Source organism: Lepus europaeus, chromosome 5 (assembly GCF_033115175.1).
Source record: "Lepus europaeus isolate LE1 chromosome 5, mLepTim1.pri, whole genome shotgun sequence".
NCBI classification, from domain to species: domain Eukaryota; kingdom Metazoa; phylum Chordata; class Mammalia; order Lagomorpha; family Leporidae; genus Lepus; species Lepus europaeus.
In genome coordinates, this window is record NC_084831.1 from 121,467,636 (window position 1) to 121,494,777 (window position 27,142).

The 27,142-nt window shown below is 55.6% G+C and overlaps 1 protein-coding gene across 1 annotated transcript; it reads right to left on the reverse strand.

Moving 5' to 3' along the window:
• Positions 1-9,296: 9,296 nt before the first annotated feature.
• On the reverse strand, positions 9,297-26,702 carry UBQLN4 (ubiquilin 4). The gene is given in 12 exon segments (XM_062192472.1): positions 9,297-10,876; positions 12,818-12,933; positions 12,936-13,003; positions 13,194-13,309; positions 13,432-13,515; positions 14,001-14,140; positions 15,095-15,320; positions 21,386-21,544; positions 22,957-23,219; positions 23,767-23,984; positions 24,319-24,470; positions 26,570-26,702. Coding segments are annotated over 12 exon segments (1,803 nt in total). The 5' UTR covers positions 26,678-26,702; the 3' UTR covers positions 9,297-10,723.
• Between the last annotated feature and the right edge of the window lie 440 nt (positions 26,703-27,142).

Here is a 27,142-nt window from a genome sequence, read left to right on the forward strand (position 1 = left end):
GAAATGGCCCCCGCCATCCATGGCCGGCCCACGCCTGCCCTCACCCGCGTACACACTGATAAATCAGAAGGAGTGTCAGAGGTCGGGGCTGGGTCAGCTTCCCTGAGCCTGAGCTCCAGGGAGGTTCTTGGGAACCTCTCAAGGGGTGAGGGAAGCTGCCCTGGCAGGGGAAGACGGCTAAGCCAGCACGTGGTCTCTGTGAGAGCCTCGGCAGCCTCACCCCGGGGACCTCTGGAGCGTGAGTCATACCACGAAATTGGTCCCACTTTTTTTTTTTTTAATCAGTCAGTTAATTTATTTGAGTGGCAGAGAGACCGAGGGCAGTACCATCACACGTTCACCCCTTAAATGCCCACAACGGCCCTGGGCACCAAAGCTGACAGCCAGGTGTTCAGTCCAGGTCGCTCATGTGGGTGGGAGGAGCCTGATCACTCCAGCCGCCATCACTGTCTCCCAGGGTTTGCATTAGCAGGCGGCTGGAGTCAGGAGCCTAGGGACTAGCATCGAACCCAGGCCCTCCAATGTGGGGTGCCCACGCCTTCACCTGTGCCTTTTTTTTTTTTAAGATGTATTTATCTGATGGGCCAGTGCTGTGGCGCAGCGGGTTAAAGCTGAGCCTGCAGCGCCGGCATTCCATATGGGTGCCAGTTCAAGTCCCGGCTGCTCTACTTCCAATCCAGCTTTCTACTATGGCCTGGGAAAGCAGCGGAAGATGGCCCAAGTGCTTAGGCCCCTGCATCCACGTGGGTGACCCGGATGGAGTTCTGGAGCCTGGCTGTTGTAGCCCTTTGGGGTGTGAACCAGCAGATGGAAAGTTAGTCTCTCTCTCTCTCTCCTTTTCAAATAAATATTTTCAAAAATAATAAAGCAAATAAAAGTAAGCATACAAACGGGAGGAAGAATGGCTCTTTCTTACAGAAGAACTGCAAGCACTGTGGGGTGAGGGAGGTCAGAAACCACTGTTGGCGCGGCTGCATCGCTGGTGCCGCAGGACCCAGCAATGCCTGGCCACATCACATGGCAGAGGTTTGAGGAGAAACGAGACGGCTGCACAGACTCAGAGTGGCGCCCTCGAGCGGTGCGCTGGTTACGGAAGTGAATACCATGACTTTACAGAAGGAAGCTTGGCCACCGGCACATGCCTTTGGCCAAGTCCTCAAGGTCAACGTTACCAATGGCAGATGCTGATGTGTGCTCCTGACGCAATGTGCCGAGAAGGTGCTTTCTTGGCTAAAGGCAGCAAAGTGTGTCAAGAATGTATGACCTCCCTCTTTGAAAATGTTTTATTATTGATTGATTTATTTGAAAGGTAGAGTGGTAGAGGGACACGCACACACAGAGAGAGAGAGAGAGAGAGAGAGAGAGAGAGAGAGACCTTGCATCCAGGCTAGTTCGGCCCCCCAGATATCCACAACAGTCAGACCTGACCCAGGCTGAAGCCGGGAGCCAGGAACTCCATCCTGGCCTCTCACATGGGCGGCAGGGGCCCAAGCACTTGGGTCACCATCTGCTCCCTTTCCAGGAGCAAAGCAAGAAGCTGAATTAGAAGCAAAGCAGCTGGGAATTGAACCGGAACCCCGAAATGGGATGCCAGTGTTGCGAGCAGCAGCTTAACTTGCTGTACCACAATGCTGGCCCCCATAACCTCCATCTAAGGTTAAAGAAAACATCAAACAAGGCCAAATTTGGGCAGGCGTTTGGTGCAGTGATTGAGCTGTTTGGGATTCCCACAGTTTCAAGAGTGCCTGGGGGAGGCGGTGGGGGATGTAATGTAGCAGGTAAAGTCGCTACCTGCAGTGCCGGCATCCCACATGGGCACCAGTTCGAGTTCTGTCTGCTCCACTTCCGATCCAGCTCTCTGCTGTGACCTGGGAAAGCAGTGGAAGATGGCCCAAGTCCTTGGGCCCCTGCACCCACATGGGAGACCTAGAAGAAGCTCCTGGCTCTTGGCTTTGGATCGGCGCAGCTCCGGCCATTGCGGCTATCTGGGGAATGAACCAGCTGATGGAAGACTCTCTCTCTCTGCCTCTGCCTCTCTGTAACTCTGCCTTTCAAATAAAATAAACAGTTTTTTTCCAAAAGAGTGCCTGGGTTCAAATTCCAGCTCTGTCCCCAACCAGCTTCCTATTAATGCTCACTCTGGAGGCAGTGGCGGCGGCTCAAGTACATTGGTTCCTGCCACCCATGTGTGAGACCTGGATTGAACTCCAGGCTTTGGGCTTCAGTGGGGCCCATCCCTGGCTGGTGCTGGCATTTTTTTAAAGATTTATTTATTTGAAAGAGTTACAGAGAGAGGTAGAGACAGAGAGAGAGGTCTTCTATTCTGGTTTACTTCCCAAATGGCCGCAACAGCCAGAGCTGCACCGATCTGAAGGCAGGGGCCAGGAGCTTCCTCTAGGTCTAGCCCCCCCCCCCCCAGTCTGCAGCGTCAACATTCCACAGGGGCACTGGTTTGAGTCCCAGCTGCTCCACTTCTGATCCAGCTCTCTGCTATGGCCTGGGAAAACAGTGGAAGATGGCCCAAGTGCTTGGGGCCCTGCACGTGCTTGGGAGACCCGGAAGACGCTCCTGGCTCCTGGCTTCAGATCGGTGCAGCTCCAGCCATTGCGGCCATCTGGGGAGTGAACCCGCAGATGGAAGACCTCTCCCTCTGTAACTTTTTCAAATACATAAAATAAATCTTAAAAAAAGAAAGAAAAAAAATTTCTTCAGAGGCCAGCACTGTGGCTCCAGCACTGGCCCCTGTTACACAGTTATTAAAAGGTTTTTAAAATTTAATTTATTGGAAAGGCAGAGAGACAGATCTCCCACCTGCTGGTTCACTCCTCAAATGCTGCAACAGTGGGAGCTGGACAAGGCCAAAGCCGGTAGCGCAGTCCAGGCCTCCCAAGGGAATGGAAAGGACCCAGCTACTTGAGCCACCACCTGCTCCCTCCCAGTATGTGCATGGGCAGGAAGCTGGGATCAACAGCAGAGCTGAGACTCAAAGCCAGAAATCCCAAGACAGGGTAAAGGTGACCCAACCAGCAACCTAACTGCTATGCCAAACACCACTTGGTTCCCTTTTTTTAAAAAAATCTTTTATTTAATGAATATAAATTTCCAAAGTATAGCTTATGGATTACAATGGCTCCCCCCCCCCATAATTTCCCTCCCACCCGCAACCCTCCCCTTTCCCGCTCGCTCTCCCCTTCCATTCACATCAAGAGTCATTTTCAATTCTCTTTATATACAGAAAATCAGTTTAGTATATATAAAGATTTCAACAGTTTGCCCTCACATAGCAACACAAAGTGAAAAAATACTGTTGGAGTACTAGTTATAGCATTAAATAACAGTGTACAGCACATTAATGACAGAGATCCTACATGATATTTTTAAAAAAAATTGATTAATTTTCTATGTAATTTCCAATTTAACACCAAGGTTTTTTTTTGTTTTTTTTTTTGTTTTTTTTTTTTCGGTCCTGTGTGTTTAATAATCCAATGAGTGTTCAGATAGTTCTCTTTTTACTCTGATCTTGACTCACAGATTAGTGGGATCCTTGCAGGAATGTTAGTATCTTCATAGAAACATTTTAAAATAACTCCCATTACATTGTTCCTGTTTCCTAAGAAATGTGCTATTATAGCCTCACATTGACTCTTAGAAACTTCAGGATAAATCTATATACCCTAGGGACTAGCCCTGTGATGTAGCAGGCAAAGCCACTGCCTGCAGTGCCAGCATCCTATATGGGTGCCAGTTCTAGTCCCGGTAGCTCCTCCTCCAATCCATTTCTCTGCTATGACCTGGGAAAGCAGTAGAAGATGGCCCAAGTCCTTTGGCCCCTGCCCCCACGTAGGAGACATGGAAGAAGCTCCTGGCTCCTGGCTTCAGATCAGCCCAGCTCTGGCCATTCTGTCTCCATTTGGGGCACGAACCAGAGGATGGAAGCTTTCTCTGCTTCTGCCTCTGACTTTCTGTAACTCTGCCTTTCAAATAAATAAATCTTAAAATAAATAAATAGTGCCTGGTGCCGTGGCTCACTTGGTTAATCCTCCACCTGCGGCACCGGCACCCCATATGGGCTCTGGGTTCTAGTCCTGGTTGCTCCTCTTCTAGTCCAGCTCTCTGCTGTGGCCCGGGAGGGCAGTGGAGGATGGCCCAAGTGCTTGGGCCCTGCACCCGCATGGGAGACCAGGAGGAAGCACCTGGCTCCTGGCTTCGGATCGGCGCAGTGCTGGCCGCAGCGGCCATTTGGGGGGCGAACCAACAGAAGGAAGACCTTTCTCTCTGTCTCTCTCTGTCTCTCTCTCTGTCTGTAACTCTGTCAAATAAATAAATAAATAATCTTTTAAAAAAATAAATCTATATACCCTAGAACCTATCAAACTAGGCTGAATCGCTAATTTGTAAAAGGGAAACATAAAAAGCATTTTTCACACATGTCAGGTCTGAAGTTCTCTCGTGCTCCCCCCGCCAGGTTAATCTCCTTTTTCACATACGGCATCTTCTCTCCCCTCACGGCAGCACAGTGTGGCTGCAGGATGAATGCTTCCACCTTGACTTCGATCTTGATGGAGAACTTCATAGGAGACGGCACAGAGTTGATTGTTATTAACTTCAATAATATCTGACGGACCAGACTCCAGGCAGCAAACACACGCTGTATTTGTGGACTGGGACTTCAGGAGAGAATCTCGCAGAGTGTCGAGATACGAAAAGTTTGAGTTCTTGGTCCAGGTTGCATTCAATCAGGTTTGTGTCCCATGATCGGATTCCGAGCTCGATGTTGCCGATGGCACGCCGCAGGTGCTCCTCGGTCACGATCTCGCCGACGACCACCAGCAAGTAGAACTTGCTGTCGAGGAAGCGGTGCGACAAGCTGGGCGAGGTGGACGCCGCCAGGTTGGCGACGCTCGGCGGCCTCCGCCACCACGGTCGCCATCCTGCCGGCCGCTGAGCTGCGCGCAGTACTCGCTCCGCGCTCGCCTCTGCGGCAGGAGAAAGGATTCCAAGTTTTTTTTTTTTTTTTTTTTTTTTTTCATTTTCAATTATCTTTATATACAGAAGATCGATTCAGTATATACTAAGTAAAGATTTCATCAGTTTGCACCCACACGTAAACACAAAGTGTAAAAATACTGTTTCAGTACTAGCTATATCATTACTTCACATTGGACAACCCATTAAGGACAGATCCCACATGGGACGTAAGTACACAGTGACTCTTGATGTTGATTTAACAATTTAACACTCTTGTTTATGGCGTCGGTAATCTCCCTGGGCTCTAGTCATGGGTTGCCGAGGCTATGGAAGCCTTTAGGGTTCGCTGACTTCGTTCTTATTCCGACAGGGTCATAGTCAAAGTGGAAGTTCTCTCCTCCCTTCAGAGAAAGGTACCTCCTACCTTGATGGCCCCGTTCTTTCCACTGGGATCACACTCGCTGAGATCCTTCATTTAGGTCTTCTTTTTCTAATTTATTTGACAGATAGAGTTATAAACAGTGAGAGAGAGACAGAGAGAAAGATCTTCCTTCCGTTGGTTCACCCCCCAAATGGCCGCTATGGCCAGTGCTGCACCGATCTGAATCCAGGAGCCAGGTGCCTCCTCCTGGTCTCCCATGCAGGTGCAGGCGCCCATTGCCTTCCGGGGCCACGGCAGAGAGCTGAACTGGAAGAGTAGCAACCGGGACTAGAACCAGGCGCCCATATGGGATGCCGGTGCCGCAGGCGGAGGATTAACCAAGTGAGCCACGGCGCCGGCCCCTTGGTTTCCTTTTAATTTTAGTTAATTAATTTATATGTATTTGAAAGGCAAAGAGACAGAGATCCCATTCACTGGGTCACTCCCCAGATGCCTTCAACAGCCGGGCGCTGGAGCTAGGAGCTGAGTACGTGGCTCCCATATGGACGACAGGGACCCAATTAGTTGAGCCACCCCTGCTGCTGCCCAGAGTTTGTGCTGGCAGGAAGCTGGAACCAGGAGCCAGAGCCAGGAATTGAACCCAAGTACTCTAATGTGGGACACAGGTGTCCAATGAGTTAACCTGCCGCAGCACCACAGAGCCCCCAGTGCCATTTCTTTTTGACCCATGGTTTGCTTGGTTATGTATTTCCTTATTGTCCACAGTAATTTTGTGCTGAGTTCTAGAAAACTGCATTGTGATTAGAGATTGCACTCGATTTTTTTTTTTTTCCTTTAAAATTCATTGAGAGGCAGGGGTTGTGGCACAGCGGGCGAAGCCGCCCCTCGGAACGGCCGCTTCCCATTTCAGACACCAGTTAGGTCCCAGCTCCTCTGCTGTCAATCCAGCTGCCTGTTAACGCATCCTGGGAGGCAGCAGATGCCGCCCACCTAGGAGACCGGGCTGGGGCTCCTGGCTCCTGGCTTCAGCCTGCCCAGCCACAGCTGTTGCAGGCATTTGGGGAATTAAACAGTGGATGGAAGCTCTCTTTCTTTCTTGCTCTGCCTTTCAAGTAGGTGAAAAAAAATTAGATCTGTTGTCTTCCAGGTATATATATATTTTTATTTTATTTTATTTTTTTTGATAGGCAGAGTGGACAGTGAGAGAGAGACAAAGAGAAAGGTCTTCCTTTTTTGCCGTTGGTTCACCCTCCAATGGCCGCCGTGGTAGGCGCGCTGCGGCCGGCGCACCGCACTGATCCGATGGCAGGAGCCAGGTGTTATCCTGGTCTCCCATGGGGGTGCAGGGCCCAAGTACTTGGGCCATCCTCCACTGCACTCCCTGGCCACAGCAGAGAGCTGGCCTGGAAGAGGGGCAGCCAGGACAGAATCTGGTGCCCCGACCAGGACTAGAACCCGGTGTGCCGGCGCCGCAAGGCGGAGGATTAGCCTAGTGAGCCGCGGCGCCGGCCCCAGGTATATATTTAATGTTTATAAATGCTTCATCTATGTATGAAAATTACATATCTTAGATTGGATCAGCAGCACCATTTTGTTTTGTTCTTTAAATTGCCATGGCTGTGGCCATTGCCAGCTGTCAATTGGGTCCTTTGTCCCTTTGATGTACTCTCCTCACTGTCTGTTGTTGCTGCTACTGTTAAAAACTCATCCTTCTTTTTCTTTTTTTATTTTTTTTTAAATCCCAGGTGACGCTGATGCTGCTAGTGCAACATCACTTCTATTTATTTATTTACTTGAAAGTCATAGTTATACGGAGAGAGGAGAGGCAGAGAGAGAGAGAGGTCTTCCATCCGCTGATTCACTCCCCAGATGGCTGCAATGGCTGGAGCTGCGCCAACCCGAAGCCAGGAGCCAGAAGTTTATTCCAGGTCTTGGGACTTGGGCCATCTTCCAATGCTTTCCTGGGCCATAGCAGAAAGCTAGATAGGAAGTGGAGCAGCTGGCACTCGAACCGGTGCTCACGTGGGATGCCGGCACTGCACACAGCGGCTTTAGCCGCTATGCCACAGTGCCAGCTCCCTCCTTCTTTTCTTGTAAGATGCTCCAAGTTCATCTCATGTGTCTCCTGCCCTAGCCCTACTTCCAGCCATTTCTTTAAGGAGTCTTGGTTCTTTTTAGAGAATGATGTTAGAAACCAAGACTGGGCACTAGATGGCCACTAGGTGTCACTTCTTCCGGACTGGCCAAGGAAGGGAGCATCTGTGTGTCGACACTAGCCCACAGATACTCACATGTGTATAAATATTTCTGTATGTAAATTTCTACATTAACCCAAACATGAGTTCACATCGATGTCTCCAGCTCGAATCCCTTCCTACACGGATCATTTTAGCCCACTCTCTTGCTTATCTGTAAATTCTCACTCCAACAGGGAGTAGCTGGGCTCCCACTACCAACCTCGAGTTAATCGTCCGGCCCCAGGATACACGTACAGTGTGGTGGCACCAGAGTTAGCAGTGTATCCGCGGGAAACCACATTGACCGGAGTACAGCGCTCATGTGCAGCTCCTTCTGCCTTTAGTCTTACAGACTGCTCATTTCCAAGGCAACGCCGCCTCTCCCCAGAGCGCCCCTCCCCTGACCTTTGGTGACGCTCACACCTTTGTAACACATTCTCTGGTCTTGTTCTCCATTCTATCTCAGGATCTCCTGGCCTCCTGACCTCCTAAATTATGTTTCTTTAGTCTCTGTGTATTAAGGTTCACTCTGTGAAGCTCTGTGGGTTTTGGCAAATGCCCAGCGTTGTGAATCCATCATTGTAGTATCATACAGAAGAGCTTCACCATCCTAAAAAATTCCCTGTGCTTTTTTTTTCTTACCTTATTTTTGATGGATACTTTTAAAAAGAATTTTATTTGCTTACTTGAGGCAGAGAGACAGGGAGAGAGTGAGCGTCCATCTGCTGGCTCACTCCCCAAATGCCCCCAGTGGCAGGACTGAGCTGGGCTAAAGCTGGGAGCTGGGAACTCAACCCAAGTCTCCCATATGGGATGCTGGTGTTGCAGGCAGCAGCTTAACGCATTGTACCACAATGCCGGCCCCAATATTTTGTACAGTTGTATGATGCCATCTTACTCCAAGTTGAATGAGCGTTTCTGGACCAGAAAGGTGGGAGGTTAGGCTGGGACCCCCAATTGAAGCTTTGGGGCACTAGTTCAAGTGCTAGATGCTCACTGGGGTTAATCTAGCAGTCCCTGGATTTCAACATATTGCCTCTTTTTATTAAAGCTTATATTTATTTGAAAGGCAGAGTTACACTCATACACACACACACACACAAAATCTTCCATATGGTTTTCTTCCCAAATGGCTGCAATGGCCAGGGCTGGGCTAGGCTGATGCCAAGAGCCAGAAGCTTCTTCTAGGTCTCCCACATGGGTTCAGGGGCCCAAGGACTTGCGCCGTCCTCCACTGCTTTCCCAGGCCATTAGTAGGGAGCTGGATTGAAAGTGGGACATCCAGGACTCAAACTAACACTTGTAGGGGATGCCGATGTCACAGGTGCAGCTCAATTCACTTGTTAGAACACTGGCCCCCGCCAAGGCTTTGCTTTATTTTATGCTTTTATTTGAGGGAAAAGAGGGCAGTCTTGCCAAATGGTTAGAGGGTGGAGTAAATAGCCCAGCCTTCATCCCTACACTCCCCACCCTGACCCCCAGGGAAGTGAGACCTGGCAGGAGATGGCCTAGCCACAGGAAATGGGAGCAGTCGGCGCTCCCCACCCCTACCCATGCATCCCCGACACCCCTCAGCCTTCGCTGATTTTTACACCCACACAGCTGCACCCCACGCCAGTCTTCCAGGTCCCCACTGGCGCTGTCACAGCAGGAAGCGGTCCACTCTCAGGTCCTCTAGAGCAAAAAACAAACAGCAAGGCCCGCTCACAACAAAGACCACACCATTTATTTACAAAGTCCAGTGTGGGGGCAGGCAGGGAGGGCGGGCGGGCCGCAGACGTCTCCTCCGGGCTGCCCCTTTCCCACTTGGAGCTGAGTCTGGTTCCCTCTCGCTTCCACGTTCTCAGCCACGGGGTGCGCCGAGCGGGCGGTGGCAGGAGCCCCGGCTGTGCCGCAGTAGAGAAATGTCCAATTCCAGATCCAAGGCATCACCGCCACCCTTCCCACTCTTTCCTTAAACACAACTTTCCGGCCTGGAGAGAAACAGTGCGGAACTCAAAGGGCGGGGACCTAGATGCCAAAGGCCAGTGGCTTGGGAGGGGGTACCCCTCCACTTCGCCTCTCAAACAGTGGGCGTGGTAGGGTGCTGGGCACAGCCCCGACAGCTCCAGGAGGGGCCCCTACACTACCTTCGGGTTTCCCAACACCCAGAGCCCAAGGGACCTGGCGCTCCTGCAGGTAGCCTGGCCCTCTCACACACTTATCTCTGGTGGGACTGAGCTCCGAACCAGAAGCCAACAAAGCAGCCCTCTGAGACTGTAATCCCCGTCACTGTGCGTGGGGTGGGCACAGAGGCAGGTGCTGGGTTCCTGGAAGTGTGTGTGTGTGTGTGTGTAATGTGCTTGGGGAAACGGAACCCACCCCACCCCTTTTGGGTCTCACTGTTGAGCTTCAGGAACCCCACTTTCCATTCAAACCCCAACAGCACCTCCTCTGCCTCCCTGCCAGGGGCAGGCCTGACCTGGCCACCGCTCTCACTGCGTCTCCTCCCCCACGCGCATTCCAGCTTGCAGCCCTCCACAGGCGGTCTCCCTATTCCCTTCCTCCAAAAACCAAAGCCCTCATCCCCTGCTCCGCCACACAGTCTCCAAAGGCCGCTGCAGGGCTTGGGAGCTCCCAGCCAGAGGGCTCCGTCTGGTCTCCCCCTTCAGACAGGGAGACCACGCATGCTCCTCGCCTCCCTGGAGGCCCAGTGGAGGGAGCCCACGAGAAAGTGCCGGGTGAGGAGGTGACCGGGACGGGGTGGAGTCACGGCCCTCACCTTCAGAGGGAGATTCTAGCACTGGCTGGGAGAGGAGGGGCGGAGGGGAGAGGAAGAGAGCGAGGGAACGTGAGACGAGGCAGACCCCAGAGGGACTGATGGAAGACTGTTCCCGTGCACCAGGGGGTCGGGTCCTCCGCGCCTCCGGAGAAGGTGGCAGGCCACAGAAGGTGGTGTGGGGTAAGAGGTAGGGCCGATTGGCCCCACTGGGAGATGCTGTCAACGGCTCTGCTGGAGGTGGAGACAGAGCTATGGGGTTGGGGCCCCTGCCTCCGAAGTCCTCTGCAGAGGACAGGGGAGAAGAGGAGGGGACAAGCTGCAGGGGGCGGGGCGGACAGAGGACCCGGACGCCGGCATGGAGGCAGGGCGGAGGGATTAGGAGAGCTGGGACCCCAGGAGCCTCTCGATGGCCGCGTTGATGTCCCCTCCGGTGGCGATCAGCGCCTGCAGGTTGGCTTCCCGGTTGATGAAGCCCATGGAGTTGAGCTGCTCCAGTTGCTGCTGAAATCTCACCTCCGGCGTCTGCACCTGGAGGAGACAGGGCCTCGTGAAGGGGCACAGGACCAGCCCCAAAGGGTCTTTAAGACCAGCAGGTCTCTAAGTCCTCTGAGTCAGCCAGGGGCGCGGGGTGGGGTGGGAGTGGAGGAGTCCAGGTCCCAAGGCAGCAGCAGAACGGGAATAACAACGTGGGGAAGGGCCTTGACAGCTCACGGGGAAGCCGCCGCATGTGACGCAAGCATCCCATACAGGGGGCCAGTGCTGAGTCCTGGCTGCTCTGCTGCCCACCTGGTTCCCTGCTAATGCTCCTGGGAAAGCAGTGGAGGACGGTCCAAGTACCTGGGCCCCAGCCACATATGGGAGACCCACATGGAGTTCCAGGCTCCTGGCTTCAGCCTGGCCCAACTCCGGCTGTTGTGGTCATGTAGAGAATGAACCAGTGAGTGGAAGATCTCTTTCCCTCCATCTCTCCCTGTCAGTCTGCCTTCCAAATAAATAAAATAAATCTTAGAAAAAAAATTTTTTTCAAAGTTAACTGATAGGCCTGCACCAGCTCATTTTCCTAACTGTTCCCCATGGACACTCGGGAGATGCCAGCTGGCATTCCCAAAGCCAAACACTCTGTGCTCAACAAGACGCATGCCAAACATAACCCTTCAGGGACACGGCCTATGGTCACGGTCGAGGCCGAGGAAAGTAAAAGCTGCTTCATTGTGTTTAGCTGATCAGTGAGCACAGGGACTTACACAAGGGAAGGTTTTCCATTTTTGACACACTGATAGGTACCCTCCTGGAAATGTTTTTTGGAAGCACTCGCTTAGATCGTGAACACCACGAGGGGCTGGTGTTGTGGCACAGGGGGTTAAGCCACCACCTGCAATGCAGGCATCCCTCATGTGCTCTGGTTCAAGTCCTGGCTGCTCTGCTTCTGATCCAGGTTCCTGCTAATGAGCCGTGGAAAGCAGCAGAATGTGGCCGAAGATCTTGGGCCCCTGCCACCCACGTGGAGGACCTGAATAGAGTTCCTGGCTCCTGGCTTCAGCCTGGCCCTGTCCCAACTGTTGCAGCTATTTGGGGAGTGAACCAGCATGTGCGAGATCTCTCGCTCTATAACTTTCAAATAAATAAATCAATCTTAAAAAAAATAAAAATAAAAAAAAAAACATAAAAAAGCCTGAGAGCCAGCAGGAGCAGTCACAGTCCACCGGGCTAGATGAGTCAGCTGTCATCTAGGGAGAGGAAGGACTCGCCCCGGTCATGGCACTCAGCTGCCACGGCCCCCTGACCACCGACAAAAGCCTCTGCCAGCTGCTGCACATGGCTTCTCACTGCTGTCCTCAGAACCCACCGGGGACCGGGCCTCGCCCTGCTCCCACAGAGCCGGCTACACGCAGATGAGACACGGAGGCCAGCGGAGAGCAGGGAGGCCCACGAAGGCCGCCACTCTTCCTCCTGGTACAAGCCCCTGGCCTCAAGTCTGTGGCTCGGGGCTCCCGTCAGCCCACCTCCCAGCAGCCTGCCCTGCAGAGCCTCAGAGGGGCAGGCTGCCTGAGTCCTCCGACAGCAGGAGCACTGGCTAACACAGTGGGCCACGGTGTGGATTCCAGAGCCACAAGGCCTGGGCGTGAGTCTTGGCTCCCTGGCCGACTAGCTATGGAAATGAGCAAGACACGCATCCCCCGGGGCCTCTGTACTCAGCGCTGGTGAGCAGACAGTAACAGAAAAACAGCAGCCTCCCCTGGGTTGTCATGAGGAAGAAGGCAGTGAGCCCCCGCTGTACCCACCTGTAGGAAGTGCTGTTCCCGCCCCCTCCCACGGCCCGCTGTGGACACTGATCCGGAGGATCCATCCCTGCCTAGGCTAGGACGCAGCAGAACAGGACCTAACGGCAGGTCTGGCTGACCCCAAAGCTGCCCTGTGCCCACCCCCCTCCACTCAACGCCTGCATCTACCCCCACGGCCCCTGCGCACCTGTGAGTTTCCGCTTCCTGCCAAGAGCTGGATCATCTGCTGCATGAGCTGCTGCTGGGCACTGGAAGCCCCTGTTGGAGAAGACGTGGCCGGCGGGGCTGGCGAGGAGGCAGGGCCTCAGGCGCTGTCCCGGCGTTGCTGCCCGCGGCAGGTGCTGCCGTCCGGGACATCCCGAAGGAGCCAAGGCTGCAGGCAGGAGGGCCCAAGAATGGGAGGTGGCGTTCAAAAAAGGAGAGAACGCGAGAGACGGGAAACGCAGGTGGAGGGGAGAGCAAAGCAGAGCCTCGGGACACGGAGGCTGCGCGGCGAGCGGCAGAGAGGGGGCGGCTGCAGGGGAGGAGGAGCCGGCCCGCTGCTCGCCTGCCCCCTCCCTCACCTGGGTACCAGCCCGGGGGCCTCGGTCTGCAAGGTCTGCAGCCCCTGCTGGATCTGCAGCAAGGCCTGCATGGCGCGGGGGTTGGTGAGGATGGACAGCGACTCCGGGTTCTGCATCTGGTGGGACGCAAGCAGAGAAAGGCGAAGGAGAGGAGGTGGCAGCCTGAAGCCAAGCTCTGCCCCTACCTTCAGACGCCACCCCTTGCCCTCCACCTCCACCCCTGCAGGCGCTCGCTCACCTGCTGCAGGAAGACAGGCAGCTGCAGGCGGAGCTGCTCCTGCAGCTGGGGGTTCCCCGCGAAGAGCGGCACGTTCACCATCATCTGCCAGGGCGAGAGTGGCAGGGGAGGCCTGGCCTTCGCGCCCTAAGAATCCCCCACAGCCTCAGACCTCCCAGCACCCCAGACCACTGCAGCGAATCTGGCCAGCTTTTCCCAAGGACCTCAACGTATCCGGAGGCCTAAGTGGGACAGGAAGAGGACATGGAACTAGACCCTGGGCATGGGAGAGTACCAGGAGGCAGGCTGACGATGACAGGGACAAGAGCGGTCATGACCGTGACTGTGCCACACTAGCCACCCCGCACTTGCCACGTATTAACTCGTCTGGTTCTCACAGTTCTGGGAGCTGGGAATTACCAATCACCCCTCTTCAGGTGACAAAGTGGGGGGCCCCATTATGGAACACGTTGGCTGGGGAGCTTGGGAGACAGACCAGGGGGGTTGGCTCCATCCCAAGAGCGTCCTGCCCCGGCCCAGGGAGAACTCAGCTCCATGCCTGCCCACCTGCCCCCCCGCCAGCCTGATACCTGGGCGGCAAAGTCGGGGTTCTGGGCCAGCGTCTGCATCATACTGCGCATGTAGGGGGCTGAGATCACCGTGTGCATCAGCTGGGGGTTCTCAGAGATCTGCTGCAGCAGGGCCTGCATCTCCGGGCTGTTGAACATCCCTGGCAGAGGAGGGCACACAGAACACGAGAGGGGAAGGAGTCCAGATGGAAACCTCGGAGACCCAGGGGTCACAAAACGGCAATGACAAACGGGCACCCACGTGGTGTGGCATGGCTCTGAGGTCAGCCTAGCCTGCCCTGGCCTGGCCCCACTCCTATCTACTCTGTCCAGGAAAGTGGCTGGACCCGGGCCCCTGGACCGCTCCTGCCGCAAGCTCAGAGGATGCCTGGGCTAGAGGCCGATTAACCACGCCCCCAGGCCCTGGGGCTTCAGACTCGTGTTAGTGGCAGGGACCCTCTCACTCAGAAGCCAAGTATGCCAATGGTCTGGCTGGAGCTGGCACGCGAAGCCTGGAGTCTCTCCCATTTGGTTCTCCCCCATCCCAGGGAAGCTCCAGAGCCCAATGTTAAAGCCACAATCAAATTTCCAGTCCTTATTTCATAAATAAGGAAACAGAAGCAAACAGAGAATTCAGGGTATTGACCAGAGATACTCTGGGCTACGTGCACGGTCTTCAGCCAGATGAATGGCACATCCTCCCCAGGGGTGTGCAGTGCACAACCTGCACTTCTGTACCTGGCAGCCCTGCGTGTCCCTCTCCCCCAGCCTCACGTGTGCCAGTCTGCAGGTCTGCCTGATTCCTCTCCAGCCTGTACCCTCCAGTCTGACCCGCATACACTGGCCAGAACCAAAGGTATGGATGGAGCTTAGGAGGCAGGGCCTGGTTCACTCAGCAGTCACCACTTGGGTCATTCTCGGGGGCATCAGGACATGGCCAGAGCCAACCCTCCCCTGTGCACGGGCCACGCCCCCAGGCTGCAGAGCTCTCTCAGTAGCTTCCACACAGTCTCACCTCTGCCTTCAATATCCTGGAGCAGTGTGTACCCCCATCAGTCCTGGGGCACAGGGCTGCCCTGGAGACCCCACTAAGCTCCTTCCACCCCACGACATACCTGACCCCAGGCTAGCCGCATTGATCCCAAAGGGGTTCGAGACTGTCGGGTGCACCTGGCTGGTCCCCGATCCTCCGCTGCCCTCCCCACCGGACCCGGGGGCCTGGGAGGTGGGGGGCGAGGGGCTCCAGGGGTTAGGGAGGGGCTCTCGATTCTCAGTCCGCAGAGGCTGGGAGGACGAGCTGTCGGAGTTCCCGGCCAGGGAAGAGAAGGGGTTGTTGCCAAACTGGGAGGAGGGAAAGGTTTTGGGTTAGGGACGCAAACAAAGCAGGACAAGGGCCAGGCCCTTCCTCTCCTCTCACCTAACAGCCTCCCTCCCTCAGGAAAGGCACAGATCTATGGCCTGGAGGTCCTGGATGGTATCCGCCCCCACCACCGCCAGCTCCCCACTCGCTCGCCTCGCACGACGGGAGCTGCCCGAGGCTTACTGGCTGCATGGGCGAACCCTCAGGAAACCGTGCACTCCCCCGCTGGCTCTAACTCCCTGGTCTCTAGACGCCTCCTGTGGCCCCCAGCTCTCTGCACACCCTTCCCGTGGTGTGGGGGAGAGTCGCTTCCTGCAGCTCTCAAGGGTTTATCTTTGCACCCTCAGCCTGACACTAGTAGGTGCCCAGTAGTCACTTCCAGCTTGATGGGAGTGGGCTCCCCGACCTGCTTCCACTCGCCTCCCGAGCCACCTCGTCCAACCCCAGTGTCCCTGAACCCTCTGCCTGTCACACCCAGGTCCCGAAAGTGTCATTCTCTTCTCTCCAGGAATGCTGCAACAGCGCCCCCTAGTGGAGCACACCTCCAGCTGGGGATGCCACCCAAGGTGTTCCCCTTCCCCCTACCTAAGCCCACAAGGGCTCACAAGGGCTGCTTCAGCTGCACAAGCCTTGGCTTCCCCTGTACCCCCTACACCAGGCTCCTCGCTGAGACCCCAGGGCCACCTCCCGTCTGCACCTGTCAGATGGCGCCCTCTGGAGTCAGAGCCAGCACAGAGCTCTGTCCCAGGCCTCATCCCCTTGCTCACATCTCTCAGGGCCCTGGAGCCAGTGGTCCTGACCCAGGTAGGAAAGATGAGGGCGGCCTCAGCTCCTCGCCATCGTAAGGTCTCACGCCCAGTCATGTTTCCTGTTTATTCAAAGGGGGCCAAGGGGCCAGGGCTGGCACGGGCTCGCCAGATGTGTGTTCAGATACCAGGCTCCAGGCCAGGGGCTGTGTAGCACGTTCAGTCTCATTTCCTGTTCCGGGAACGTGCTGAGCACCTCACCCACTTCTTCCAGGTACCCCCTAAGGGCTACAGCTCTGCTCCTGAACCACCCTCAGTGATACGGGCCAGCATTTATTGAGCACCTACTATGCGCCTGACTCATTTCTTCTAACGTGGATAATACCTCTCCGATGCACCGGTTCTCAGAGTGTGGTCCTGGGACACCTGGAGGTTTTACAATTGCATCGCTAATTCTAAGACACTAGTGAGCCTTTCTCACCCGTGTTCTCTCATGAGGACACAGTGGGAGGGGAGGTTCCAAAGGCTACAGTAACATGTGATACTGCAGTGGACCGAGTGCGGACCTGAGGCACCAGCTGCCCACTGCAAAAATGCAAAACAAGGCTATTCTCTCCTGTAAAGTTTGGTTTGCTTTGAAGGGTAAAGTTATCTTCCAAAAGAATTGTATTTGTTAATTTGTAATGGATTGTTATTTTTTAAGTGATTTAAATACTTCTTTAAATTCCTCCATTTTAATTTCTGATATCGTGAATATCAACAAATAAAACCCACAAAATCAAAAGCTCTTTAGGATCATCCACAGCTTTTTTTAAGATTTATTTTTTTATTTATTTGAAAGGCAGAATTTCAGAGAGAGGAGAGGGAGAGAGAAGGAGGGAGGGAGAGAGAGAGAGAGAGAGAGAGAGCACTTCCATCTACTGGTTCACTCCCCAAATGGCCACAACGGCTGGGGCTGAGCCAGGCCAGAGTCAGGAGTCCAGAGCTTCTTCTGGATCTCCCACTTGGGCGTAGGGCCCCAAGCACTTGGGTCATCTTCTGCTGCTTTCCCAGGAGCAATAGTAGAGAGCTGGATCAGAAGTGGAGCAGCCAGGACTAGAACTGGTGCCCATATGGGATGCTGGGGTCCCAGAAAGGCTTAACCTGCTATGCCACAATGCTGGCCACCATCCACAGCTTTTAAGAATATAAAGGAGTCCTGAGGGGCTCCTGTTGTGGCGCAGCCAATTAAGCCACCATTTGCGAAGTCAGGATCCCATATCAGAGCGCTGGTTTAAGCCTCAGCTGCTCTGTTTCCGATCCAGCTTCCTGCTAATGCGCCTGGGAAGGCAGCAGAAGACGGCCCAAGGACTTGGGCCCCTGCCATCCACGTGGTAGACCCTGATGGACTTCCTGGTTCCTGGCTTCAACCTGGCCTAGCCCTGGCTGTTGTGATCATCTGGGGAGTGAACCAGCAGACGGAAGATCTCTGTCATTCCACCTTTCAAGTAACTAAATTAATTAAAAACAAAGTGTGTGTTGGGGGGGGGGAGGGTCCTGAGATTGCAAAGACTGCAAGCCCCTTTATGCTATATTACCAACATTTTGAGAATGAGGAAGCTAAGACTCGGATGGGTTACTTAATTCTTTTAAAATCATACCACTAGAAAATGATGGAGCAGGTATTTCAACCAGGTCCACTGGTGCCACATGCTACGTTCTTTTCACTGAACCAGTGGTCCTTACACCTTCGTGTGCATCAGAATTAGCTGGGGGTCTTGTTACAAACCTTTCTCAAAGTTGTTTGGGTTTTTTTTAAGATTTATTTTAAAGGCACAGAGAGAGGGAAAGACAGAGAAAGAGATCTTCCATCCGCTGGTTCACTCCCCAAATAGCTACAATGGCGAGAGCTGGGCCAGGCTGAAGCCAGGAACTGAGAACTCATCCAGCGTTCCCAGATGGGTAGCAGGGGCCCAAGCACGTGGGCCATCTTCCACTGTGCTGTCCTAGGCACATTAGCAGGGAGCTGGACTGGAAGTGGAGCAGCCAGGACTGGAACCCACATCACACGTGAAGGCCTAATCTGCCAAGCCACCATACCGGTCCCTATTTGATGTTTTGTTTTGTTTTAAAACCAGGAGCATGTAGTACTTTGGTAAACCTTTTTTTTTTTTTTAATTACCCAAATAAAATTTTAAATAAATAAATTCCTTTGAAAATTCATAACTAATCCTGACAAGCAGTTTCTAAAATCTGAAAGAGCAATGCCAAGAACAACCAAGACGATGCTGAAGCTAAGGCGAGGGATTCACTCTGCCACAGAGCAAGACTCCATGAAGACAACGTGGCTCACTGTAGGGACCGACAAGCAGGGCAGGGGACAGACACACTCGTCTGTGGCACTCCGCACTGGGCAGTACACAGCCAGGAAGCACAGGCCCCTGGCATACACTGCATGTTTCTTTCCACAAGGAAAAAGGTGGACACTCGCCCCACATGGGGGCACTGGCTGTTAATTCATCGAATTACATTCCTAGGTGCGATTTCCTGCCATTACACTGTTCTCCATATGAGCAGTGCTCCAACTCCCAGCTCCTCCGTTTGCAATCCAGTCCCCGGCTCATGTGCCTGGGAAGGCAGCAGGTGCTGGTCTTAGTACCTGGGTCCCTACCACCCACGTGGGAGACCTGAATGGAGCTCCTGGCTCCTGGCTTTGACCTGGCCCAGCCCTAGCTTTCCCAGGCATCTAAGGAATGAACCAGCTTATGGAAGATCTCTCTGTCTCTCCCCTCCTCTCCGTCACTCTGCCTTTCAAACAAGTCAATCTTAAACATAAAGTACAGAAACAAGCAGACAAGTTAGCGGTAGCACTTGTACCCAATACTGGAGTGCCCGAGGCTCGGACCTGACTCCAGCTTCCTGCCAGCGCACACCCTGGAAGTCAGTGCTGATGGTGCAAGAGGCTGGGTCCCTGCCACCCACATGCAAGCCCCAGATTACGTTCCCTGCTCCTGGCTCTTTGGCTTTGTCCACCTGGCTGTTGTGGGCATTGGAGGAGTGAGCCAACGGCTGGGCATTCTCTCTCTTGTTTCTGGTTCACTCCCCAAGTGCCCACAACAGCCAGGCCAAGGAGCTCCCTCGGGTGGCAGGGACTCAACTTGAGCCACAACCTGCTGCTCCCCAGACGCATTAAGAGAAAGCCGGCACAGAAGCAGAGGCAGGAGTGGGACTCGGTTCCAGGCACTCTGCCGTGGGAAGTGGTGTCCCAGTGGTGGCTTACTCCATCGGACCAGATACCCAACACCCTACTGAAATTTTATTATTATTTTTTATTTTATTATTATTATTATTATTATTATTATTATTTTTGACAGGCAGAGTGGACAGTGAGAGAGAGACAGAGAGAAAGGTCTTCCTTTTTGCCGTTGGTTCACCCTCCAATGGCTGCCGCGGTAGCGCGCTGCGGCCGGTGCACCGCGCTGTTCCGATGGCAGGAGCCAGGTGCTTCTCCTGGTCTCCCATGGGGTGCAGAGCCCAAACACTTGGGCCATCCTCCACTGCCTTCCCGGGCCACAGCAGAGAGCTGGCCTGGAAGAGGGGCAACCGGGACAGGATCGGTGCCCCGACCGGGACTAGAACCCGGTGTGCCGGCGCCGCAAGGCGGAGGATTAGCCTGTTGAGCCACGGCGCCGGCCTCCCTACTGAAATTTGGATCACGTAGAATGTGCATTAGGGGGAAAAAACTGCATAGACGTGAAATATTTGCACCAAAAGAAACTCATCCTTTAAACTATTTGAGAGGTGGCAATAGAGACACACACGCACACACACAGCCCTTACGTCATTGTTTTATTCCTCAAACATCTATAGTGGCCAGGGCTGGGGTGGGCGGAAGCTGGGAGCCAGGAACTCAGCCCAGGTCTCCCACCTGAGTGGCAGGGACCCAACAGCTTCAGCCCTCGCTGCTGCCTCCCAGGATGTCCCTTAGCAGGAAGCTGGGGTCGGGAGCCAGCGCCAGGGCTTATACATGCTTCCTGGTGTGCAATGTGGGCACCTTAAACGCTAGGCTAAGTGCCCGCCCTGACACGTGTCTTTTAATTCCATTTTTCCATGAGCTTCTGGAAGTCTCATACCAACTTCAGGGCAGCAGTCACCTCGACAGAGGACAGGATGGGGAGGGGTAGATGGAGGCTACAACTCTACTCAAAATCTCATTTACAAATACTATGTATGTCCGGGAAAACATACAAAACACGAACACTGGTCAGTGTTGGGGAAGGAAAGAGGTGGCTAGAAGACAGAAGTAGAAGGATCCCTCCCGTGGGGCTGGCGTCAAGGCACAGCGAGTGCCGTCACTGCCTGTGCACAGTTATCCCCTATCAGAGTCCGGCTGCTCCGCTTCCCTGCTAATGTGCCTGGGAAAGCAGAAGATGGCTCAAGTGCTCGGGCCCCTGCACCCACGTGGGAGACCCGGATGGAGCTCCTGGCCCCTGGCTTAGGCCTGGCCTAGCCTGGTTGTTGCAGCCATTTGGGCAGTGAGTCAGTGGATGGAAGATCTCCCCCACCGCCATGCTCTGCCTTTCAAAAAAAAAAAAAAGATTCCCTTTGTATACTTTCTAAAGCTTGTATACCTTCCCATAGTTTTTGAAAACCCTTTTATTTTGCATAAAGTTTGAATTTCGAAACACATAGATGTGTCTTTAATGTAAATTGAAATTTTAAAAGAAAAACAAGAAAGGCACTGCAATTATATATGGCAACTCTGTAAGGGCAATATGGACACAAGACAGTGTTATATTTTTATCTATACTTTTTGTGTCTGGGGAGAGAATTTATAAAACACTCTTACATGCATCATTCTAGCCCCAACCTCAGAAACAGATCCATTCTGTAGCTCAAAGTCATTCTTAACAAGCTCCCCAGGTGATCCTGGGGCAGGTGACCCATGGACCACACCTGAGACACGCTGTACTAGGGTTGCCGTTTAACCCCAGGTCTGCCCTGTAACCTTTGAGCCCTTAGAGTAAGGAGTTTTCCAGAATAACGTCACGTCCCTTGGACACCGTGCCCCACCCACTTTCCCAGGGCTCCCTGCTGCGTTCCACACACACACACACACACACACACCCCGCCTCAGCCAATGCCAAGTAGTGGGACCATTCCTGGCTACACGCTACTGAGAACTGCCTTCAAGCTGAGGCCTAGCCTTCCCAGGGTTGGAGAAGGAAGGAGGCGCCCATAGCACCCCAGGCATGCCTGGGTCAGGGGCAAGGAACCCTGAACCCAGACAGCCCTTCCCGCTGCCCAGCCCCCGGCCCCACCTGTTCCCGGGCAGCACTGAACATGGGCTCCTGGATGTCCGTGTACATGCGGCGGAGGGCATTGTACCCTCCAGGGATGCTCTCGAGGTTGCTCAGGGCCCGGTCCTGGTTCCGCATCATCTCTTGCATCATGGCTGGATTCCGAGCAAGTTCCATTGTCTGGTGAAGGGAGAGAGACAGCATGGGCCCTGGAACCAAAGGAGCACCTAGCTGGGAACACGGTGGGCCCTGAGGGCGGGCTCTGTGTCAGGACCAGGCCCCAGGGCCCAGAACTGCCCCACAGTGGCAGCCAGCAGCGTGCACTGGGCCTCCTTCCCCTGCTGTGACCTGGGCTGCCTCCCTGCGGGTACTGGGCTAGCTCTTTCCAGTTTAGGGCAACAATCCCAGGTGGGGTGAAGGCAGTGCCTCTGTCCCTGAGGCCCGGGGAGCCCCTGGGTTTCTGGGAGCACAAGGAGACTGAGTTCAGAAGGAACAGAGACCGGACGGGGAGGGGAGGAGGCTGAGAATCTGTGGAATTCAAGTCACCTAAGCACCCCAGATGGGTACCTCTGTCCCTATCGGACAAGTGAGCAAACAGGCTGAGTGCTGCCCCAGGACGCAGGGCCTGGTGGGGGTGGGGACAGCTTTCAAGGTCAGGTCCGTCTGTCCGATCCAGGCCCTACGGTGACTCCTGGTAAATGACCATAAATCAAGGAGAGAGGATTGGAGCTGGCATACTGCTACCGTCACCCTCTAACCCCCACAGCCAGGCCTTCGGCCGGACGGAACCCTTCTTCTCCGCGGCCAGTGGCTCCCGTTCACTAAGGCTGGGTCAACTGCAGGGGCATTTGGCACAGGGCAAATAAGTTCAGCAACTTCTTGTCCCCATCTAGCTCAGCCTTCCTTCCCGTTCCTCCTTCTCACACCTGCTCCACACGCCTCTCCTAAGAAGCCGTGACAGTCACCTGTAGCCAGCCTCACAGGACTTGCAACTCCCGTCTTCTCATTCGCTAAGTCTCTATCCCGTGACCAGACGGTGGACAAAACACCTGAGAACGCTTGCTCGTGTCCAAGTTCCTTTCTGCCAAGTCCCACCCTGCTGTCCGCAGCTCTGCTGGGTGCTCTATCCCTGGCCCCTGGTAGGCTGGACCACGGGACAGAGCTCCCCTAGACTGACGCCAAAACAGCCTCCCGGGTCTCCCGTCCCCACTGGGCCAGCCCAGCCGCCTGTCACTCCCAGGCCTTCCCACGAGCTGCCCTTGGGCCCCAATACTCTTCATCTCCTCCTTCCTTCGGGTCTCAGCTTGGTGACCCCTTCTCTCAGGCCTCACCCAAGCCTCAGGGCAGGGTCAGAAGCCCTGGTCTCTGCTCACAGGGCAGCCTGGGATGCTCCCTAGGATAACACCGGCCCCATTGCATGACGCCTGCTTATTTACGGCCCCACTTCCCTTCGGAGGCCTATGAGAAAAGTAACCAAGAGCTTTCTCCGAAGAGTTAGGCCTGTGTCTTCTCATCACTGTACCTCCAGGGTTCAAAGCCCAGCGGCCAAAGGAACAGACAAACAAATGGTGGGGCACCCCCGTGGAACCCACCTGCCTCATGAGCTCGGGGTTGTTGAGCATGTGGCTGATCTCGGGGTTGCGCTCCATCAGCTGCTGCATCTGGGGGTTGGCCATGATCATGTGACGCATCAGGTCGGGGTTGGACATCATATCCTGCACCAGCGGGTTCTCCATGATCTGGGACAGCATCTCAGGGTTGGACATGAGCTGTCTCTGCATCTGCTGCTGCAGCTCCATGAAGTTGGCAGAGCCCAGGCCCAGGCTGCCCAGCCCCAGGATGCCCCCAAAGCCAGCTGTGGAGAGGGCTCAGCGTCACGGTCTATGGCAAGAGCCCGCCCTCCACTCACAGCCAGATCCATGGGCCCACCTACTTCTCACACCTTCCTCTTCCAATGACTCTCACAGCCCCGGCCCTAACATGCTGCCAGCAAAGACCCAGACCTGTGACAGCAGCCATGAGCCGAGCACAGAACTGGGCAGGGAGAAGGCAACCAGCGATGGCTGGCCGGATAAGGGGCACAAGGTTCCCCATGTGGCTACGGTGGGATCCACCTTTTCCCCCAGCTCACATGGTCTCCACTCTCCTCACCCAGGGTTTCCACAGGCCCAGGCCCATTTCTCCCTCCACTCCTTACACTTAGCCACGCTCCCCTCCTCTGGGAAGCCCTCACAGATTGCCTTCCTCGCCGGCTTGGCTCATGTAGCAACATCTAGACCCTTATGTCCAGGAGTCCCCGTCCCCCATCAGACCAGGCGCAGGAGCCACGTTTTTCCTTCCTCTTGGCTCTCCCCCACTCCCCGGCCCCCAGCGAGACTGTGCTCTCCTCCCTTGGGGCTTACAGAGTATGGAGGCAGTAGCACTGGGGGGTCCCTCCCCAGCCCCTGGGGAGGGACCCCCCCCACTGCTTCTCCGGCTTCCACTGCCAGCATCCGAGGCGGCACTGCCCGAGGTGGAGGGCTGGGCGGGCGTGGCAGGTGAAGCAGGTGTGGTGGAGGGCGCCGAGGCGGGGTCAGGCGTGCAGGGGGAAGAGGCAGTGGCAGTGCCTGGATCTTGAGCCCTGAGGACAGAGAAGGGAGGATCCTAGTGGTACCACAAAGCTCCCCAGGGCTGGCTGCGGTGAGACGTCACCTACTACGCCGAGCAGCCCCTGAGCAACGTGGACGCTGGAGCCGACGCAGCTCAGCAAACCCAGGCAAAGGAAGGAGGGAGCGGGGATCCTGTCTTCTGGCATTCTGGGAAGTCAGTGGCCCTGGTCCTGGAGGTGAGACCACATCTAGCCAGCAGCTCCGTGCCCGGGCCTGGGCTTAGGGCCTCTAGGGAGAGTTGGGCACGGCTGAGAAAGCACTTCAAGGGGGGGCCCTCAGGAGCGGGCTGCGCCCCTCCTCACTTACTTCTGAGGGGTCTTGATGACCAGATGGACAGTGAGCCCGTCCTTGATCCCATGCTGGTTCAGCGTGTCTCCATCCTTGAGGATCTTGCCCGCGAAGATCAGGACGAGCTGCTCCTGCTGGGCCTTGAACCTCCGGGAGATCTCCTCTTTGAACTGCCAGCGAGAGCCACGGGGGCGGGGCTGGCGTTCACCCTGCTGCTTAGCTGGCTGCGGCCCCCATTCTAGCACCTGAATTCCATTCTTGGCTCTGACTCCGGCTCCCAACCCCAGCTTCCCGCAAACGCAGACCCAGGGAGGCGCTGGCCCTGGTTGCCTGAAGTAATTTGATTCCTGCCACCCAGATGGGAAACCTGGATTGAATTCCTGGCTCCTGGTCTTGGCCCAATCCCAGCTGTCATGGGCATCTGGGGACTGAACTAGCAGATGGGAGTTCTATTTCTCCCCCCACCCCCGCCTCTCACCAGGAACCCTGATTCCTCATCAAGGATTTCAAAGGGAAGTCCCTTCTGCTGTCTCAACCCTACCCCCCCCACCCCTCCAGCTTTGATAAGCAGCCCCCCTCTTTTGTAAGTTTATTTATCTTATTAATTTGAAAGGCAGAGAGACAGACAGCCACTGGTTCACTCCCCAAATGTCCCCAATAGTCAGAGCTGGGTCAGGCAGAAGCTGGGAGCTGGAAACTCAATCCAGGTCTCCCATGTGGGTGGCAGGGACCCAGCCACCTGAGTTATCACCTGCTGCTTTCCAGGATGCACAAGAGAAGGAAGTTGGAATCGGGAATGGAGCCAGGCCAGGCACTCCAAAATGGACTGTGAACATCCCAAGAGGTGTCTCAACTGCTTTAAGTTTTGTTTACTTATTTGAGAGAGAGAGAGACAGAGCAAACAGAGCTCCCAGCCACAGGTTCACCCCCCCAAGTGCTTGCAATAGCAGGGGCTGGGCTAGGCTGAAGCCAGGAGCCAGAAACTCAATCCAGGTCTCCCATGTGAGAGGTAAGGACTTGAGCTGCCGCCTGCTGCCTCCCAGGGAGCTTCTTTCTTAACCAGGAAGATAAGCCAGTCAGGGGCTCCTCTCTCAGTGCCATCCCAGTCTCCCACCCTAGGAAGCCCTTGCAGCTATCTGTACCCCAGACTGAGCAACTGCCCCATCAACTCCTTCTACTGCCTGGCCCTTCTTCAGCCTTCTCCTCTCCTCCCTCCAGCATCCCGCCTCTCCTGATTTCCAGCTCTCTCAACAGCAGCAACAAGGTCCAGCCATTGAGCACGAGCCAGGCACGAGTTAATGGTCCGGTATTTTCATTATTAACTCCATGTTCAAGATCAGAAAACGGAAGAGCAGGGAGCTTAGGTAACATCCTGGGCAGATTGGAACTCAGGTCTTGACCAGACACTCTCGCCTCTCAATTCCAGCTGTTTTCAAAGCCAGCTGTGCAGGGACCCCTATTCTGGAACTCGGTCATTTTATACTGCTGGGAAAGTTAAATTCTCAATCCCTGCAGAGTCCAACCCAACCCAACGCACACTCCGAGCAGAAAAGGCGCACTTGCTAATAAGCAAAGGGAGCTTCCAAATCCCTCTCTTCCAACCAGATGGCCCATCCTGAAGCCCCGCCTATGTGAAATTCTGGAGCAACTACAGGGGGTGGCGAACGCAGGCAAGAGTCCCTCATTCAACAAAACCTTATGGAGCACCTACTGCACACTGTGCAAATCTGAAAACCAAGGGTGACCACCTCGGGCTTAAAAGACAACAAGGATCTAGGGCAGAGAACATCCCCCACCCGACCCCGCGCCCTGCGTTCGGCGGACACTGGGCGTTCTCCGGGCCACACAGCAGACGCGGGCGCTCTCCGCCTGACCCCCGCCCGCTCTACGGGTCCAGCACCTAGCCGGGGCCGCCACTGCGCCTCGAACCCCGGCCAGTTCCAGGGGCGCACACTGCCCTCAGCCCCAGGGTGTTTCCCGGGGGCCGGCGCAAGGTGTCCCCTTACCCACTCTTCCACCACGCCCCCAGCCCCGGCTCCAGTGCAAAGCCCGCTCCCCCCAGCACGCGCCACACTCCCCCAGACCCGCCCGCGCAGGGCGCCCCAGACCCGCCTCTCCTGCCCTCGGGAGTCCCCGCCGCCCCCGCCCTCCTCCCCGGGGCCGCCCCAGACGCCAGGCCGTCCCGGAGGCCCCCCGCCCCGTCTCTTCGTAGCCCCCTCCTCCGTACTCCCTCTCCGCACCCCCCCCCGCCCGCCGCCAGCCCTACTACCTCCTTGACCGAGGCTCGATCGCAGATCACAATTTCCTCCTTGTCCTTGGGGGTCTTGACGGTGACCCGAATGGGGGGCCTCGTCTCGGCCCCGCTCGGCTCCGCCATGCCGCCGCCGCCACCCGGCCGCCCGCCAGCCCGCCCGGCTCCTCCTCCTCCTCCTCCTCCTCCCCCCCGCCCGCCGGCCGGCCCGGCTCGGCTCGGCGCCTCCAGCGCTCCCCTCTCCCCTCCCCTCGCCGCGGCTCCGCCGCCCCCTCCGGACCCGCCGCGGCCACAGCGCCCCGGGCGGACTGGGGGGGCCACTGCAGCGGGGTCCGCCCAGGGCCCAGCCGGGGGTCGGGCCGCCGGGCCGCCGAGGGCGTGTCCTCCACGGCGGGGGCCTGCGGGAGACCCCCGCCCGCGCGGCGACCCCAAGCCGCCCCCTCCCCTCCGCGGTTACTCCCGCTGCCGGACAAAGGACTTTCTGCGCGGCCGCTCTTCCTCTGTCCCCTGTGATAACTTGGTCTTCCCTGGGAGGTGCAAGTTCCTTTCCAGGCCTGGGGCCTCGCGCCACCCGGAGTCTGAGTTTTCTCC